The sequence below is a fragment of the Triturus cristatus genome, chromosome 10 (assembly GCF_964204655.1).
Source record: "Triturus cristatus chromosome 10, aTriCri1.1, whole genome shotgun sequence".
Lineage (NCBI taxonomy): Eukaryota > Metazoa > Chordata > Amphibia > Caudata > Salamandridae > Triturus > Triturus cristatus.
In genome coordinates, this window is record NC_140593.1 from 874285196 (window position 1) to 874304315 (window position 19120).

General features: G+C 44.5%; 1 protein-coding gene across 2 annotated transcripts in view; it reads right to left on the bottom strand.

Annotated features, from left to right (window-relative positions):
* The window catches only part of LOC146796149 (retinoic acid receptor responder protein 2-like), a 177593-nt gene that overhangs the window by 98429 nt on the left and 60044 nt on the right, over positions 1–19120 (bottom strand). For both annotated transcript variants that reach the window (XM_085628544.1, XM_085628545.1), the window contains one exon: positions 17707–17811. In XM_085628544.1, coding sequence (XP_085484670.1) covers positions 17707–17811 — 105 coding nt within the window. The remainder of the gene's footprint in view (positions 1–17706; positions 17812–19120) is intronic.

Below are 19120 nucleotides of genomic sequence, written 5' to 3' on the forward strand. Positions count from 1 at the left end.
CGACAATTAGCTCATTGCTGCATCAAACACCACATGCACAAATTCTTCTGTATCCTAGTGTAACTGCTACATGCTAATAGCCACAGGGACATCTATTGGTCTCCTGGAGTAAGTGCACCATTTTATGTGCCACAGGGACATCTATTTTCTTCTAAATTCTTTTATGATGCCTAGCCTAAGTCAAGTCTACTTTAGTTAACAAAACTTTAAGAATTTGACCATGTCACTGTGCTACAAATTTCAAGCAGGAAAGCTCCCAACTTCTGCCCAGGAAGCACAAATTGATCTGGTTGATCACTCCGGACCCACTCCAGGACCTCAATATTCGCTGATCTGTAACCACTGATAATTGCCTGTTTCATGCATCTGCTAATTGCAAATGACATTGCAATATTCTTCCCTTTATTAGTAGCTCCATAAGATAAAAATAGAGCATTTAAAAGCCCATAGGGCTTGGTATGCTCAATGTACATCAACAAGGCCTTCTTGATGTTCAAAGTAGAAGGAGAATTGTTTGAAGAGCCAGAAACTAGTAACATAATCTCCTGGGAAAAATGACATTTGGATGAACTCTTTGGAATAAATGTTGGGTCCGGTCTTAATACTAATCTATTTTGAAGAATTGTGAATATGGATGAGAAATTACCAAGGTTCCCAGTTCACCCAGCCAGAAGGAAAGGCAAATTATATGCTAACCAGGGAAACCAGGCTGATGGTACAGGAGGTTCAAACTTAATTTGTTGTAATCCCTTCAAGAAGATAGGTAGATCCCAAGGAGGAATAGGGTGCGGGACCACTGGTTTCCTGAGTCTGCAACTCACCAACAGACGAGTCACCCGAGGTGTTCTATTAGTTAGACCAGTCAATAAACTCCTGAAGGCCTTTATCACAGCCCATTGGGCAGATAATGTAGCCGGAGCAAGTTCCAAAACAAAACCATCTCTTAAAAATTCTAGAATCTCAAATGGATTAATAGAACTCAGATTAACACCCTTTTCTGAGCACCACTTTGAAAAAGACCTCCAGTGTTTATTATATGATTAGAAAAACCTAAAGAGGCTTCAAAATCTATCCCAGACTTCAATCCAACAGAGTCACATTAGTCCTGGAAAACAGAGAGCGAGAAAGAGTATTTCAAGACTATACCAAGCACTGGTGGTCAACTCACTGGACACACTTATAACCCTGAGGAATAAATGGACTGCAGACCTCTGTGTATTGGAGATTGACAGGTTTGAGTCCAAGATGCCTGTCAGGGTGTTGGCAATTTCAGCTAGATTGCCTCTCACCAACTTTAAATGCTTTCATCGTTTGATAGACCCTTGATAGTTTATACAAGATGGCGAGATCTGCCAGTTCCACTTGTAATAGATGCCAATGATAACGGGAATATTTTTGCATATGATCTAGAACTGCTCCAAATCCAAGTGTACTGGTAACACATCCATTCTGTACTGCATGATGTGATTATCTTGCTGATAAGACAGGAACCCAAATGCATTACCCTGCAGATAACGACTGATTGGGATGGGTCAAGTAGAGATACATTTTTTCTGTATATCAGGTACCTGGTTGCCAAAAGATAAGCCGGCAGGTACTGACCGGCAAAGCGTGCTCCTGCGACCTCAGAATGACTCCATTGTAAGGACGGCTGTGCTGTCTCTGAACAGTCTAAATATAAAAGCCAGGGCTTCCCAGGAAAATATAAGAACATATGGGGTAAGTGGTTAGACCACTTTCACTGTTTTCTGCCCTCGTGAGTTATTTGTAGCCGCCAGTTGATGTGGTTACCACATACTGTGAATACTCTTTATGAAGAAGTTTGCAATTTCTCTGACTACCCTTTTGATAACAAATTGTGATGTTTCTTTTATCTACTGCTTCCTGTTTATATAAATGATAAGAATAATTTAAAAAAATGTATATCTAAAACCAATATATGTTTCATAGAGGATGCCTCTAGAACAAACCCATGAAGTGTGATCATGACTTTCACTTTGGAAACAATAATGTAAAAAATCAACAGATCTTATGAAGGGAAATAATTAATTCAAATGAGCCCACAGATGTCGAGCTGTACTGATTCAATTGACCCCTTTAGGTAATTGTGTATATTCCTTATATAATCCAGTAACATGCTCTGCTATAAAAGAAACCATGTTGGTCCATACAAACCCAGCACATAGGAGCTACTTTCAATTGTGCAGCACATGTGAGCTATTCCTTAAGGTTGCGTATCTAGCAAAGATATTTCTTATTTAACCTTTACAATTCCAATTTGTGTTTTGTAAACCAAGTCTATTCAAACACCATTGTAATATAATTTACTACCAATGCCATTATTGATCTGTCCTGATAATTATGATTGAAAAATAAATCATATGAAGTGTAAACACAAAGTGTGTTTCTCTGATTAGAACTTGAAAGCAAATTGAGTGAGAACAATAGAGGCAAAGATTGTAACCTTTTAATTGATTCCATTTGGAGGAAGAAAAGACAATGGACTCTGAAGAGGCCACTGATGCAAGCCAGCTGATTTGGTTGCTGTCACTGCCCAGGGAATGTATCTCGCCTCTAAAATCATACATTTAAGTTTGCCTGGTATGGCTCGACAGTCATGGTCGAAGTGCATCAAGTATAATGAAACTGAGGTTGTAATATAAAATGCCCTTTACAGGATGAAGTTAGGCTCCATGGGGAAGGATTGAGCTATAGAGAAAGTAAGCTGGAAGGTGAAGTGAAATTAGCTCCCTTTTGCAAAAAGAATTTTTTAAGTGAAAGGGTTGCAATACCACCTGTGCCTGTGTCTCCTAACGCACGTCTCCCTTGGTGACCCTTTACATTCCCCCTTTGAGTCCTCAGCCGTGTCTCCACATAGCTCCTCCAAGGAATAATGGTGGTGCAGCTTTTCTATATTAAAGGTTTTTTGTATTAACCTGCCAGTAATACACAAACATGACAATGTTATTTAGTAGAATGAAATCATCTTCATTCACACTTAAATTGACATTAGCTAATGTAGGCCTGCATGTTAAAATGGCTACTGCCCATCACCACTCCCCCATTTTTTTGCTCCCTCCCAATGTGCATCTCCTGTTCCAACCACCAATTGTCCACTATAGGTCCCTCCAAGTATTGCTTTGCTCTGTTCCCTGGTGTCCTCTGCCATCAATCACACACTCTAGGTGCTTCCATATTCCCTCTTGTCCAGGTGCTGATTCTCAATCGCTCCATCCAAACTGCCCTCTTTTTGTGCTCTCAGATTCCCTCTTTCCCACTTGTTAAATCGTCCCATTCCCCACCACAATTGCCTTGTAAAAGTGCACATAGGTGCTCCTTTCTCTGTTCCCTCACCTAATGCTCCCTTCTCTATATTCCTCCAAATGTGTGCACCCATCCTCCCTTGAAATGTATCATCCAGCCTCTAAAACTGTTTACCAGATTCCACCTCACCATGCCGCCACTCCTAGCTACCTTTTTTGCAAGCGCCCCTGTTGGCCCTTTTCCTTGCCCCTGCCAGCTGCCATCTGTTTCCATATACAAAGCCTCAATACTATTTGTCCCCTTTAATTGCTGGCAGCCACCCCTCCCTCCATGCCCCAGATGCCAACCATTAAAACAGCTCCCTCTTAGGTGCCAAAATACAACTCCCTTCCCATGGGCACCCCTAATAGCCCTCCTTTGTGCCCCTTCCTGATCTTACTCCAATTCTGGGCTGGATTCACACACTACACTTTGTAGTACATTAAAAAGTACTACAGTAGTACTACTTACTACAAAATACAGTTACCAAACTTAAAACTGTAAAGCTTCACCTCCACCCCTCCGAGTAAGCTTCACCTCCACCCCTCAGAGTAAGCTTCACCACCACCCCTCCGAGTAAGCTTCACCTCCACCCCTCCGAGTAAGCTTCACCTCCACCCCTCCGAGTGAGCTTCACTTCCACCCCTCCAAGTAAGCTTCACCTCCACCCCTCCGAGTAAGCTTCACCTCCACCCCTCCGAGTGAGCTTCACCTCCACTTCTCCGAGTAAGCTTCCCCTCCACCCCTCCGAGTAAGCTTCACCTCCAACCCTCCAGTCAGCTTCACCTCCACCCCTCCGAGTGAGCTTCACCTCCACCTCTCTGAGTAAGCTTCACCTCCACCCCTCCGAGTAAGCTTCACCTCCACCCCTCCGAGTAAGCTTCACCTCCACCCCTCCGAGTGAGCTTCCCCTCCACCCCTCCAAGTAAGCTTCACCTCCAACCCTCCAGTCAGCTTCACCTCCACCCCCCCGAGTGAGCTTCACCTCCACCTCTCTGAGTAAGCTTCACCTCCACCCCTCCGAGTAAGCTTCACCTCCACCCCTCCGAGTAAGCTTCACCTCCACCCCTCTGAGTGAGCTTCCCCTCCACCCCTCCGAGTGAGCTTCCCCTCCACCCCTCCGAGTAAGCTTCACCTCCAACCCTCCAGTCAGCTTCACCTCCACCCCTCCGAGTGAGCTTCACCTCCACCTCCACCTCTCTGAGTCAGCTTCACCTCCACCCCTCCGAGTAAGCTTCACCTCCACCCCTCCAAGTAAGCTTCACCTCCACCCCTCTGAGTATTTCTTTGGGCAGATCCTCACACATGAAAGTTTACTACTTTGTAGCACATGTGGGAGTGACTAGGGAAGTGGATATAACATGGGCATACTTACTACTAAGTGGGAGGAATTTAGGGAATAGTAAGGAGGCGTTTTGGGAGGATTGAGGAGGGGTTTAGAGAGGAACAGACACCCACCCCAAAAGAGTTAGTCAATAGCTATTCACAAGCTGCATTTCTAAAGTTACTATATCCAAAAGGACTATTTACTACTATTTTGACCCTTTTTGGCTGTAGTATCTTAGAATGTAGATCCATAGCCCATATTTCAACAAAGAGAATGCACACAAAGACTGAAAGTGTTCACTTCTCTTTAATGCATTGGGCCTTCCACGGCCCGGCAGATTAAAAGAACATTTAGAGACGCGTTTAGGCTGTCTCACAGCCTTTCTCAATCTTAGAATGTAGACATTTATTTCAGAAGGTGTACACTTGTAAATCTACACTTTGTAGTAGATTTACACTCAATCATGGTGATTAACTAAAAGTAGTAATTTTAGTTCTAAGTGTAAGGGTACATTTACACGTATAGATTTTCTCACATGTAAATTTTGTTTTGTAAATAGCCCCCTCATTACCCTGTTTGCTTTCCTTACATATCCCTAGGCTCTCACTTACTCAGCTTTCCACATGCCCCCTCCCCAAGACCCCACCTGATTTTACTCCTACGCTTGCCTTCAATAAAAGTTCCTCCCTCAGTGACCCGGATTTTCCCCACCACCCCATGTTGACCACTCACATTTTCCTGCTCATCTGCTGATGCTATGTTGTCAGATCTAAAATCTAAAATAAAAACTACTGCCCTTCAAAGGAAACCAAAACAAGTGTACGCTCTACTGCAATGCGCCCCAAAACACCACATAACTTATCGTAAGAAGCCTTTAATGAACCCAACACACAAACCCTTCATGGGAAGGCATAGACCGAAGCTCTTAAACATTAAAAACAATATATTCCACGAAAGTTAAGCAATCATGAATTTATCATGCATTAAAATAAACATACTCTTTATTATTTGCAGACCTAGCTTTGTGATCTGCAGAAAGTTAGATACTCTCAGGCTACTGCACAAACTATCTGTGTCCCATAGACTTGAATTTCCGAAGCACCAATTTTGGACGTGTGATTTCTGCATTTATTTTGTGCTAATAGTTATGATTCTATAGGACAATGTGTACATTTTCCTCACATGCATGCACATAAAATGTGTACACCATGCTGCTTGGATCATATTATTCCAGCCCATCCAGGACATTTTGTTTAGTGAGTGTGGAAGGTGCCATCATGCACAGAAGGGACACATCTCCACAGCTTGCATTAACCACACCTGTCCACTTATGCTCTTCCTCACTTATGCATGAGCATTGGTGTACATTAGTTTGTTAATTCATCTTAGAAAAGTGTGAGAAATGAAACCATTTGGATTTGTCTGAATGGATCTTGATGGCCTGCATAGAAGAATGTGCTTCACCATGCAGAAGGTTAGAGTGCGGGGTGCAAATTATTCTCTGTCCACCTTGAGGCTCATGGGATCCAATGCATAATGAAATATTGGGTATCCCTCACTTCATTAAACATGGAATGCCAAGCTGCTCATTGTGTGCTGCCAGACCATCACCATTGGTTCATTTAAGCGATTGTAGGTGGGGGCACCAGCACACATTTTTGGAGACCGGCACTTATTTTCCCTCAACAAACTATGATCAGGAGCAAGAGAGTGAAAAAAACCCAAAAGGGAGAAAGAAAAAAGAGGGCAAAGCAGTGACAAAGGGAGAAAGTAAAGATGAAAAATAATCTGCAAGAGTGAAGAAAAGAGGCAGGGAGTGTTTGGTGGTGAATTAAAGAGGCATGAGGTGGAATCAAGACTATGCGGCCTTGGTATTCGGCATTACGACCTGCAATAGCACCCGCTGGGGGCTTCTGAGCAAAACTTTGTGCCCTGGCACTTATTTCTTTCCAGATTAAGCACTGCCCAGCCCTGTACCTGTGTCTCCTTTGTAAAGGAAGACCCACATGTTTGGAAAGTCCCTCACACACTGATGGTAAGCAGCTGTGTAAGTGTTCCCACAATGAATCTGACTCCTGGATGGAGATGATCATTTCTTACATTAGCACCATCATCATCATTCTTCCGCGCCTTCATCACACTATGTTGGCCATTGGGACCATCTAGCTGCATTCTGGGTATGAAAACTCCCCAATCATAATTGAACAATTGATGTCTTGCTCATTGTACCTACATCAGACTGAGGGTACATTCTACTATTGTAGGTATGAAATATTGCCATTTGATGTATTTCCCTTATGCATCCAGGGGAGTTAGTATTTATTTATTTATTTGAAGAGTTTTATAAAGCGCGAACATGACCCGAAAAAGGGAATCAGAGCGCTATACATCAGAAAAAGGACACGATTAGTCACTAAGCAAGTAAACATCCTAAACATTTGTAGAGAACCAACCCCAATACAATAAGAGCGAACCCAAACATGAGGAACATGTAGCAAGAACAGAAGTTGCGTTCCGAAAATGTCTCAAACAAATGAGATAGTCATGATTTCTCTAGGGTATAAAAAGATTAGTTATAGTATCTTCAAGACAGTTGTTGCAGCTGGTTATTCAGGAGAAGTCCTTTGACTTGAATTTGTACTGTGTATATTTGTCTACTGTTATATCTGTCCAAAACAAAATGCGGGTTTAATTTCTGTAAGGTGTGCAACATTTTGCCATGGTGCTGTTCAGAGTGCCACGACCAATAGTTCCCTTTTAATCTGCCGAGCTTGAGGGGCCCATGGCTTCTGGATTGGTCCAGTATTCATAGCAATCAGGGCTGCTGAGAGTGCTTACAATGTGCTTAAGCCATGGTAGCTTATGAGAGTTGCTGCTGTCCCAAATTTCCTAGATTGGCTTGAGATAGGTTGATAAGTTTGATTTGGTCCAGATTTGATGCCAGAATAGAAGTGGCTTTAATGCTGCAATATTATTCAACTCAAACTCATGTCTAAGTGCTGCCATTTGCGGTCGCAGCACCAAGTTGTAACAAGCGATGTAAGAAATGGTTTTTGATTTTCTGGACACCAGGTACTTTGCCGGCCCCCCACATCTCAGCACCATACCAGCCAGCAGTTTGGGCTTTGGCTTTGTAGGCCCATGGCGCTGGTTTAATCGCCCTTCGCTCAGCACTACTGCTGAAGCGAAGGACGACTATTTGACTGCTGGAGCATACCCATTTCACCCTTTTCCCGCTGTTTGCCATAGGTTAAATTGGCTTTGATTCTTATCCCTGAATAATTGGAGGAGTCAACCCAATCTAATGGATGATTGTATACTCTGAATGAATTTTTCAAGCTGTGCCGCAAATTGACCAGCATATATTTAGTTTCTGAAATGTTTCTTTTCAGATTCTTCTTGGAACAATAAATACATTTCAAAACCTTCAATAAGTCTGTGCATGAAACGCTCAATGCAGTCCAATAAAACACCATCATCAGTGAACAGAAAGATCACTTTTGTAATCTCCCCGGATGTTGCCATAATCTCCCCAGATGTTGCCAAAAGTGGGGTCACAATGTTGTTCTGTACCAATTTTTTGGCAATGTTCAAAGACAAAGACCTCTCTTTTTCCAGCTGGCTACACCGCGTTAGATTACACACATTGGTGAAATGGTCAACCCAAGCCTGATCCGTGATGCCAGACTCGAGATTTCTCAGGTTGCCTTCTCTGCCCCACCTGATCAGGTTCCAAAACAATCTTGTACTATTTTCTTGAATTGCCTCCATGAGATTAGTCCAGGCTTTAACATGCAGGTTCCATTTTGTAAGTTTAATCAATAGCTGATATTCCTTCCTCAGCGACAGTAAGCGTAGTTCATCAAATGCAGAGTTCTTTCTTGAACTTAAAGCCTAACCCATTGCAGTTTTTAATTTAAGACACTTATCATCGAACCATGTAATACTCATGCCGTTTTAGGAGGGAAGCTGGCAATGCGTGGTTGATCTACTAAACAAAGCTAACTTTGAGGGTGTTCTCAGAAAAGTTGCAAGTTAAGATGAGGCAGTTGGATGAATTTGATTGCACAGCAATAAGAGGTCATCAGATTCTTGCTTCCAATAATTAATCGTAGCATGATTTGTTTACTTTTTAGAGAAACGGCCAGTTGCCATATTGTGTTTTATCTGCTTGGTACCAAAATATAATTTGGTGAACTATAAATATTATCCGCTTTTAGTCCCTGCTTCTGCTCTAACCACATTTCTGAAGTTGCCACTATGGGGTCATGATCACTTTCTAGCTGCCTCACAATGGTCATGTCAGTAATAGCATCAAGGATTCCATGTCCATAAAAATGTAGTAAATCAAGCTGGCTCATTTGCTTGCCATGAACTTATTATATATTCCAGGACAACCTGATTCCCATTCAGAGACTATAATCCTGTCCTAAACAGGAATTTGCTTAAGATTCTGCCAAGCTTGGAGGATCTTAATTTAAGGACGTCCAGATGGACTCTTGCCTGCGCACCTCCACACCCATCAATATTCTGTCTGGGGTGGTGTTAAAATCTCTGCAGACAATTAGGGTGTGGGGTCTAATTCTTTTACTGTAGGAACACTCTGTGTCAGTAAGCTCCTTCCTTATGTTGGTATTAAACAGCACCAATTCATCAATATTAGCGAGATGGTTCTTGATAGCTCCAAGGGGGCAATAGATGTTAATAATATCAATTGTACACGGATCCCTGGCAATCATTATGCGCAGAATGTTTTTTTGATCAATTTATACATGTGTTTGTTGAGACCCAGATTGCTAGGCCACCCTTCAGTGTCGCTTTCCCTTCTTTTGTGACATTTGTGCAGAATGTTGCATACGCATCAAAGTCCACATCGCTAAGTGGCCAGGTTTCCTGAAAACAGAATATGTTGTTTGTTTGAAAGAACACAGTCCATTCTGGGTCATTCAATTTCAACCTTAATCCTGCAATGTTCCAGCTGGTATCTGGCTCTGCCCGCTCGCCTACTGGGTGGGACTTAACTCCTATGCTCTCTGTAATTGTGATTGTAGCCCAGGTCGGAGATGCTGAAGTAGGAGGGCTTGAGATCTTAAGTGACCAGATACAAATGCAGTGGACGCAATCTGATAGGGTCTAGCAGAGTGTGGATTTTTCCAACTCTCAAACGGACACGCCGCAAGGCAATCCACCACCTCAACTGCACGAACAGTTACTCTAAGATTTTCACTATTTTTGTCCATAGACGGTGTATTGCTAGGGGAGGTACAAGGGTCCTTTGCTGATCTAAGGAGCTGTCTGGGACTTCCTTCCTAATAACTGGAAGTTGAAATGGAAATAATAAACAGAAGTTGTTGTACTCGTACCTAAATTGGCAGACACCACTACCATGTGGTAGACAGTCATAAGCCCCAGTGCTGGCAATTAAGTGCCGGTGCTGAGCACTGGAAAGCACCGGCACAAATTAATTACTGCCATCAGGGCGCCAGTGCAAGTTGTTGGAGCGACATGTGCTATTCGATATACTAAGGTTATCTGGCTGATTTTGCTTGCCAAAGGAGGCTCCTTGGCCATCATCGGTGGGATGGTCTGCCAGCCGGGTGCTTGCTGGACCTGGGACTGCGGTCCTTTATGAATAAGCACAGTAGTAGTAATAATAAGACCTGAGCTTAATGGATGGAATTTCTTTGGAGTGGCACCAGTTTGAGATTTCACACAAGAACTTGGATGGCACTGGCATCGTCCTTTTTGCAAAAGTTCACCACAGTCATTGCTACATTTGGACCACCTGGGCGCCTATTGGAGACTCTCCCATAACTAGTACTGCAGCAGGTGTCATGACTGATCAATCTAAGCTTGTATGTGAAGACCGTACATTCTTTTTGGTGGATCAGATGTAGTTATTGAAGCTTGCGTTGGTAAGAGCAGGAAGCTTAAATTCCATTTTATAAAAAGTAAAAGTCAGTAATCTTGCTACAGGCAGATATGTGTGAAGCTGATTTAGACCTATAGTGAGGCCTATGTTCCTCATCAGTAGGTGGGAGAGAATGCTACTTGACTCTCTAGTATGGGGATGATGGCAGCAGCATTTGACAAGAATGGCCCTAGTGGCAGCGGGGGAGTGAGCAAACTGCGGCCATGGCATGTGCACATCCTTTTTTTGATCGCATGGCGCACTTTGACTCTTGTGAACCAATGGCCTTAACTTGAGGTCTTCCTTATGGTGACCATCATTCGCGTTTAATAAGTCAGCATGATGTAGTTGGACTTTTGCCTTCTGAGGACTGGTAAAGTTGCCTGCTAGGGCATGCCCAGTGGCTGACAATAATCCACAATCAGCGTCAAGGCTAAGGGCTGGTTTTAGCCGAAGGAGCTTCCTTGCCTTTTGGCAGGGGTCATCATTGCCTCCGGTAAGACCCAATAATAGATGAAACAATAATAGCAAGGCCTAGCCACAGGTGGAGCACAACTCTAGTATTGAGGCTGCCTTAGCTGGGGACAGTGGTGAACCCTTGCCTACCCTTGTCATGAACCACCGACGCACCACCCAACTCCATGGCTGATAGAAATCTGGTCTGGGCAGGGGACTTAGACTCACGCTGCCGCACAACCCAGGGGCAGGAGTACACCCAGACCCAGTGCTACTGCTGTTGGCAACTTTGCTGATAGTTGCACTCGTAGCACTCTGTTTTAGCTGCTGCAAAGCAAATGCAGAGGTGGCTGGCACAGTAGGAAAGGCTCGTTCTCAGAAAAACAGGCTCCAGGTGAATAGCAGGTATGCTCCTTGTCTTTTATGGACTTTGGGTTCTTGGTTGGTGCTTATTAAGGGGAACAAGTTGCACAAGAGATTGGACTAGGCTAACTGCTGAAAATAAGCGACAGAGAGGGTGCAGATGGAATGGAAATAGAGATACTCAAATAGCGCACTTGAAGGAACTGAAAGCACTGTTAAGGCACATTTGGGAGTTTATTGGAGATTCGAGCAAGACAGGGGATGGATAGGACGGGGGTGAGGGTGAGCAGAGCAGGTTGAAGCCACACCAGCAGCTATGACGGCTGCTTACCCAACCCATCTCAGTGCTTAACCCCAGCCCAGAGCCTAGCACTGGGTAATGTCTACCCAACTGTGCACTCCTGGTCTCAGCGATCTGTCCTCCACAACCATCCGGCCGACCAGCCATCGTCACCGTTCATCCATGCCCACCGCACGCCCTGCCTCAGCCTACCTCTGTAGGCTCCGTACATCCCCCCGTGGAGTTGTTTTGTGGGGTATGGTCTCGACAACAATGGAAAGCAGCATGGGGTAGCGGGTGGTGGCAGTGGCGTAGTGTGGCGGCAGAGGACTATTGCTCCTGCTGCACTGCAGTACTTCGACTCTGCTGCCCCTCATCCTTTCTTCTTCCAGCTATTGGCTTCCACCTTGCGCAGATTACTGACGTTTGCAGAGTATCATGAGGGGAGTGACTAAATCAAAGATCTGACAGAGATTGGAAACCTCTTCTGCACTACAACACTAGTCAACTTGTTCTGGTGATGACTTGGTTAGCTACTCTTTCCCGCCCAGCTTCATAAATCCTTGATCCAGTAATGAGTGGCAATCTTTCAGGACTAATGGCCATTTTTAAGAGCTACTGGCCATCTTGAAGGACGCCTCATATGGGCTTGGCCCATTTGGCAGAATTATCAACATGTAGTGACCACCTGACACCAAACGACCAGTGTAAAGTAACCTCAGTAATGTACATCATTAGTCCATACTCCTTCATTGATGTCTTTCCTCCCATTGACATTCCCCCAGATTCCCTACTGTCTGAGATACTGAACACCTATGAAGAGTGTCAAACATGCCCGGATATCATGATAGCTCTCAAGCACTCTAGACCTAAGTTTATCAAAGTGAAAACCCCAAAAAAGGGTTCAACAAAACACTCAACACTTTCAAAGTGCGTCAAAAAATCTCCAGAGGGGAATCAAACCCGCACTGTCCTGTCATAGTGTTAACAGAGAATGCAAACTTGCTGTCAAAAGAGCATATTTGCAGTGCAGGGCTGACAAGGCTGACGCCCCACCTAAGGAGCTGTTCGTCATATGGAGAGAAGAAATACTCCATCTAGGCAGCTGCCTCTTAGATGCATTCTCAAGGACTCAGTCAAGTCCTGATGTAGCGTTCCAAGTTGAGACAGAGTTTATCTAGGACAGAGCGTCCTTACTGTTATAGTCATATTGTGTAAGTTCAATTATAGGGCAGAGTCTTGTGTGTACACTGAGGGAACTTGAAGTGGTGGAATTCTGGTAAGGCTAGAGAGCCGGAAGCGTGAGTTGGAAGTGGGCAGGAGAAGCTGGGGGTCTCTATACCTCAACTAGGAATAAAGCTCCAAATCAACTTTCCTGTATCCAGGAGTTTGTATGAACCCAACACTTACTCATCTGGATACTTATGACCACGTTCCCCCAGTTAATCTCGTTCTCATAGGGTGGTTTAAACGGGGCCCTTGAGAGATGTAAGCCTTAGTTGTCGAGCCAGGGTCTCTGAAAACTCAAGTGTCAAGATCAGTCTCCCAGGTTCATTTCATTTTGTCATCAAGGGGCTGGGAAAGTTAAAATCCATTTCACGTGTAAAGCAAATTGGGCTAATGGATAAAAGAGTAAAAGGGGAAAGGGTGAAATGATCAAAGCTGTGCAAAAACGTACAATGTGTCAAAAACAAAGGGTTGTGCTTGGTAACGAGAAAAGTCAAGGTCTAGCGAGTATTTAAAATCCACACTCCGAGGCTGCTGTCTCCACCCTCATCCTACCTGTCAGTGTGTCTGTCATTTATTGCCAAGGGCCGTGCGCCTCCACCAGCTTAGTCATGCCATCATCAACTGCTGCCCTTTGCACCTCGGCATGGCAAACTTCAGACCTCGTTTGGACCTACTTTGCGCGGCTGAAGAATGAATGTAAATGTGCATTTCAGCCCTATTTACAATTAAATGGGCTTCACAGTAGCTACCATCTAAGCTTCTGCACTCTTATGAACAGCCACGATGATCTGCTTCTTGCCAGAGTCCAGGGTTAAGCCTCTGCCCTAGACATGCTTGATTTAATGGCAGACGTTGATGAAGAAAACACTGCATCACCCTTAGCCACTACCTCAGAAATGGCATAGGTATTGATGGAACAAACACAAGGAGATGATGGACGGAGCGCTGAAACCTTTCAGAGACCCACCCCCAGTCACAGATCTGAGTTGAATCCATTATTGTTCTTTAGCTCACTCTGCCACCTCAGTTCAGACCCCGCTATATGCAAATCAGTCTTGACCCTGTTCCTCATGGGAACAGTCCAGCCCGAACTCCCAAGCCATGTCTTCCCTGAACCAGAAACAAGCATCCTGGGACAGGTTTCTGTGCAACAACCCTCATCTGCCAGGCTAGCTTGAATCCAGTGGCAAAGTGAGCAAGGGACCCACGTCTGGGCATTACCTGCCAACTTAGGGTGAACAAAGCAAACACACAGAGATGATGGACGGAGCACGGAAACTTTTCAGACGCTCACCCCCTGTATTGATGGAACTAGGCCTGGGCAAAACTTCCGTTCCGCTCGCGGAAATTGCGATAATTTGACATTTTTGCGTTCCACGGAGAGCGCGAAAATGTTCGGAATTTTTTTTCTTGCTCGCGCTGTAAAAAAATACATTCTCGTGTGCGCGCGATCGCCTTACCTGAATCTCCGCGTTCGCCGACAAGTTTTTCCGATCCGGTCGCGTTCTCAACGAGATGTTGGATTGTTGGTAGCCATTTGCACTGTCTCACGACGGTTCGCGCCCGCATTAACGTCATTTGTCGTGCGATCACGGCATTGATCGTGCGATCACGTCTTTCTTCTCGCGATCATGCACCGCGAGAGTATGAGATGATTGAGATCTCGAACACGTCATTCTCCACCGCGAGCGAGAGCGTGAGGATGCGGGCACGTTAAATCGAACGCGAGCGGGCGGGACAAGTGAAAACAAGATGGCTGCGCCCGTGAGCAACCGCATGGGTAAGTTGGCGAGCCGCGATCATGCAGAAAATACCGCGAACGGGCGGGAAAAAAACTTTCGCGTCATCGCGATATTTCTGCGTGTTTGCAGAGATTTTTAACATTTTCGCAATAGTTTGCGAAAGTGAATTTCGCAAATTCCGCCCACCCCTAGATGGAACAGTACTGCAGTGGTGCACTTCATTTCTCACTGAGAGCACAAACCAAGTAAAGCTGGGTTTCCATCTGACCTCGCTGACTAACAACACCTACTATGTGCCCAAAGGAGCAGCTTTATTGCCGACCTTGAATTAACCTTCAGTGCTGATTTGTTCTGCAGTGTGCAGGGCTAAATGAGCCCCAAACCCGCCTTCTACCATCTGAGCCTCCTGTGCTGGTGGATCTTCCCTACCTTTCATGTTCCTCAAAAGCCCACGCTTGTACTAGGAGATGGGTCCTGACTTCAATGCTGCAAAGGAACTGGTCTATAACTATAGCGCACAATTTTGTTTTGTTTTGAACATGGTAACATGGTTATTTCACTTACAGTATGACATTACATCAAATGAAAAGAGCAGAGTTTTACCTCCACTATACACAATGAAATACATTAGCATAAAGGATTTACCTTCGGACATAAGCCTGCCAGAGCTACCCATTGCTTCTGGCCCATAGTCTGTTCCCAGTGCTTCTTTTTAGAGATCCTTACCATTGGCACTGTCTGAAGAGACTGATATTTTACGTCCTTATGAGCACTGCAGTACGTTTGAGACCATGGCTGGATCTCTCCCCTAAACCTGCCCCTTTTCAGGTGTGTTCTAAACGAGAGCCAGGCCTTCTCGAATTTGCACATTTGATCATGTATAGTCGCCGATAACTTTTCAATGTTTTAGATGTTCAATCATGTGGGTTGTCTTTAGTTTCCAGACTTGGCCGGTTACTAATCTTGCCGCTAATAGTTGGTGGGGTGAACAATTTCCCCATAGATGTAGATAAAAGGATATACGCTGTTACTCCTGGGGTAACCAAAGAGCAGCCGCAGGGGTGCAGAAGAAGGGAGATCCCTGTTAACGCTACAATTTTTAGCAAAATCTCTTTCCAGTAATCTTATATGTGGACACAGGCCCACCATGCATGCACTAGGGTGCCCCCCTCGTCACACCCCTTCCACCACACACCCAACCCACTAAACAGTCTAGTAGGGCAGAGGCACGATCTACTCAATTTTTTATATGTGATTCTTTATGCTGTATGCAGATGGAGGAATTAGGTGCTCTCATACAAATGTTCATCCATGTCTTTTCAAGTACTTTGTTACATAGGTCGCTATATCGGTGTAATACATATAAGTGTGGATGAGTAGATCTTGAATATTGGATATAGCCACGTGATAACCCTTTCACCTTTGATTGTTTGAGAACTTCCATTCGTGTCTTCTCTCTGTTTGCCAAGCCAGGGTAACAGATGTGTTAATCTATGTTCCTCTTCTTGCTCTAATCTCTGGTTGTCTCAATTTCATCTCTTGTAGCAAGTTTTCCCCCGACACATCATCTAATGTGTGTAGACTATGTTGGCTCCACCATGAAACTGGGGTCCTGACAAAGTGTTGTGTGTTATCGGTGTCATTGGAGAGCGCTAAGATGTTAAGTCTTTTTTCTTTCTAAAGGCTTGCCAATATTCTAGCAAAATCGCTGTGGTTTGTAATAATGAGTGCGCATTAGGTCTGGCTCGACCGGAAGGCATGGCAGGTGTTGAAGTAGAATTTGGGGGAATGTCTGGTCCAGGTGTACCCATGGTTTCCCTTTAGGATTGTGGTTCCAGGCTGATTTAATCCATTTCAATTAAATGTTTGATGTTGGGTAGGCCCAGTTCCCCCCACTCACCCTTGTGGCTTGGTATAATGTATTTCGGGATTCTAAGGGTCCAGTTTCTTCACACAAAACTCAGCAGCGTTTCTTGAAACAGTACAACATTGGGAAATTCCAGCAGTAGCACCTGCGCTACACAGAACAGGCATGACGTAAAGTTCATTTTTAAACTAGTTGTCCTCCACATCCAGGGCACCTCCAGAGATAAAGATCTTCATTAGGACTGTTTAAGAGTGGGAGGATGTTTGCTATATATTCTCAATCTTCAGCCACCACATCACCCAAGCCGTGAAAAAGATCTCTACTGGCTTCTGAGGGAACATAGCATTGATCTCAAGGACTTGTATAGGGTCAGCTTTGGGGTGTTGCAACTAGCGCAGCCACATCTGGTGCTGACCTTGAGGGTGGTGGGGTGCAGCTGTGTTTATGGATAACTTATAGGTTTAAAAGTTCCTGTTGCAGAGCTCCTCGTGTGTCCAGCAGTTTTCAGGCAACAATAAAAATGTCAAGATAACCCTGTGATTAATGTTTCTGCTGGAGAGAGATAAGAATGTTATCTAGGGGCAGTTTTGACTCATCATAAAGTAGCGCAGAAGGTTAATGTGCCTGCTACAAAGAACGCATGCCATGCAGATCATAGAACTGAGTGAGAGTGAACTATGACTAGCGCTATAAAAAAAATGAAGTGTATGGCAGAGAGGGACTAAGGAGAGATGAGGGGCATTGTTGGAGGGTGGTAGTGAGGGAATTTGGGGAGAAGGAGTTCATGGTTGGGGGGCACCTAAAAAGATTGTTGTACTGAATGCCACCAGTGCTAAAGCCAGCCTTAAACTTGTACAAGGCTTCTTTCCCAGAACCCTCTGCTCCTGCAGCTCCACCACAAAAAGTTCAGAAAAGTATTGAAGACCCATCCGTTCACTGTTAAAAAAAAAGTAACGTTCACTGTTAAAAAAAAGTAACATTAGTGAGCATACCTCCTTTGAAGTCACTAGAAGGCTGCCAAAGAATCCACAGTGATGTGAGTGCTACACACTATTTCTAAAATCTCTTCTACTTTCACCGCTGCTACTTATGTCAGCCCCCTTCCTTCTCTCGAGCATCGGGTTTACAAAATGTCCGCCAATATTTCTCACCTGTTAGTAACCTTTGCCACGGTCCCTAATACCGCCTGATGTGAATTATATTTGCACCAAAGAGAGCGATACTTACCCCAAATCTCCGATAGGGACACTTCTCCGGCCGGAATCCTTCTTTCTTGCAGGAGGTCGGCTTCATTGTGAATTCAAGGGTGACGGTCGCCTCTTCAGACACCACCTGGAGGGCATATGACGAGAGTTCAGGAACAAATTCAAAGCAGTCCGAAATCTAACAATAATACCTTTTTAGGTCTCGCCTGACCCAGCGCATGCGCTGGTCTGGCGAGACTTATTGAGAGGGCTCCAAAAAGTGCTACCAGGCCAGCCTAGAGCTACAGTGCCTGTGGACCCAGCGCATGCGCTGGTCTGGTGAGACTTATTGAGAGGGCTCCAAAAAGTGCTACCAGGCCAGCCTAGAGCTACAGTGCATGTGCTCGGGCGCTGCTTTTACCGCAATTACTTTCACTTTTGCGGCCGAACGGCCGCTCTGATGTTTGATCGCGATCGCGGCAGCACGGCCGCTTGGCATAGCCAATAGGTCTCGCTTTTGGGACCTTATAAGTATTTAGTTATGCAACTGTTGCATGGCTAAACACTTATAAGGTCCCAAAGGCGAGACCCATTGGCTATGCCAATGGTTGTTTAATATGGGTCCTGCTGCCTCAGTGTTCGAGTGACCACAGGGCTTCATGTCACCGGGCACTGTTCCAGTCCTGGGCCTTCCTTTCGCAAACTATGTTATTCTGATACATGCAGACCAGATCATTTTGATTTTCTTGTGAATTTACAGTATAACTTCCAAAATGTATTAATGATGATTTACAGTCTGATTTAGAGTCTGGAGGACAGACACCTCGTCACAAACGTGACAGATATCCTGTTCACCATATTACAACTGCCATAGTGTTTCATCAGGGCCACTGGAATTATGAGTTTTTGCAGCTGCTGCATTTTCCACATATTTGTATATTTGCCACATAATTTATAATCTGCTGCATGATCCGCACATTTTAGCAACAAAATGTGTTTCCAGATAAAAAGGATCAAATGTTACTAAAACATTTGTTGCTGTGCAATAGAAAGCCCTTTGGAAGCGTTCACTTGTTATCTTTCTGTTACTTATTGCTGTATTCGGTTGTCAGACTGATACCAATGAGGTGAGACCACACCCAGACAGTGCTAACGTGTAAAAATGACAAAATAATGAGGTAACACCATCATAAAATGTGATGCATGATGCTGCATACTGTGCTTTTTCTTGCCACAAAATTTAGCATACCTTACTGCATAATGTGCGTTTCTCTCACACATGCATCATCATGGCAAGCGCTGCATTCCGTAACACAATAACTGCACTTCAGTTGTCATCACTCACAACATAAAACATTTCCCACATAGGCTCAAAACAAAGAGAACACCCTTCCAAACACACTCCCCGCATGTTGTAGCTTGCTGTCCATGAAGGCAAGTGCTTTAGCGCCCCCACA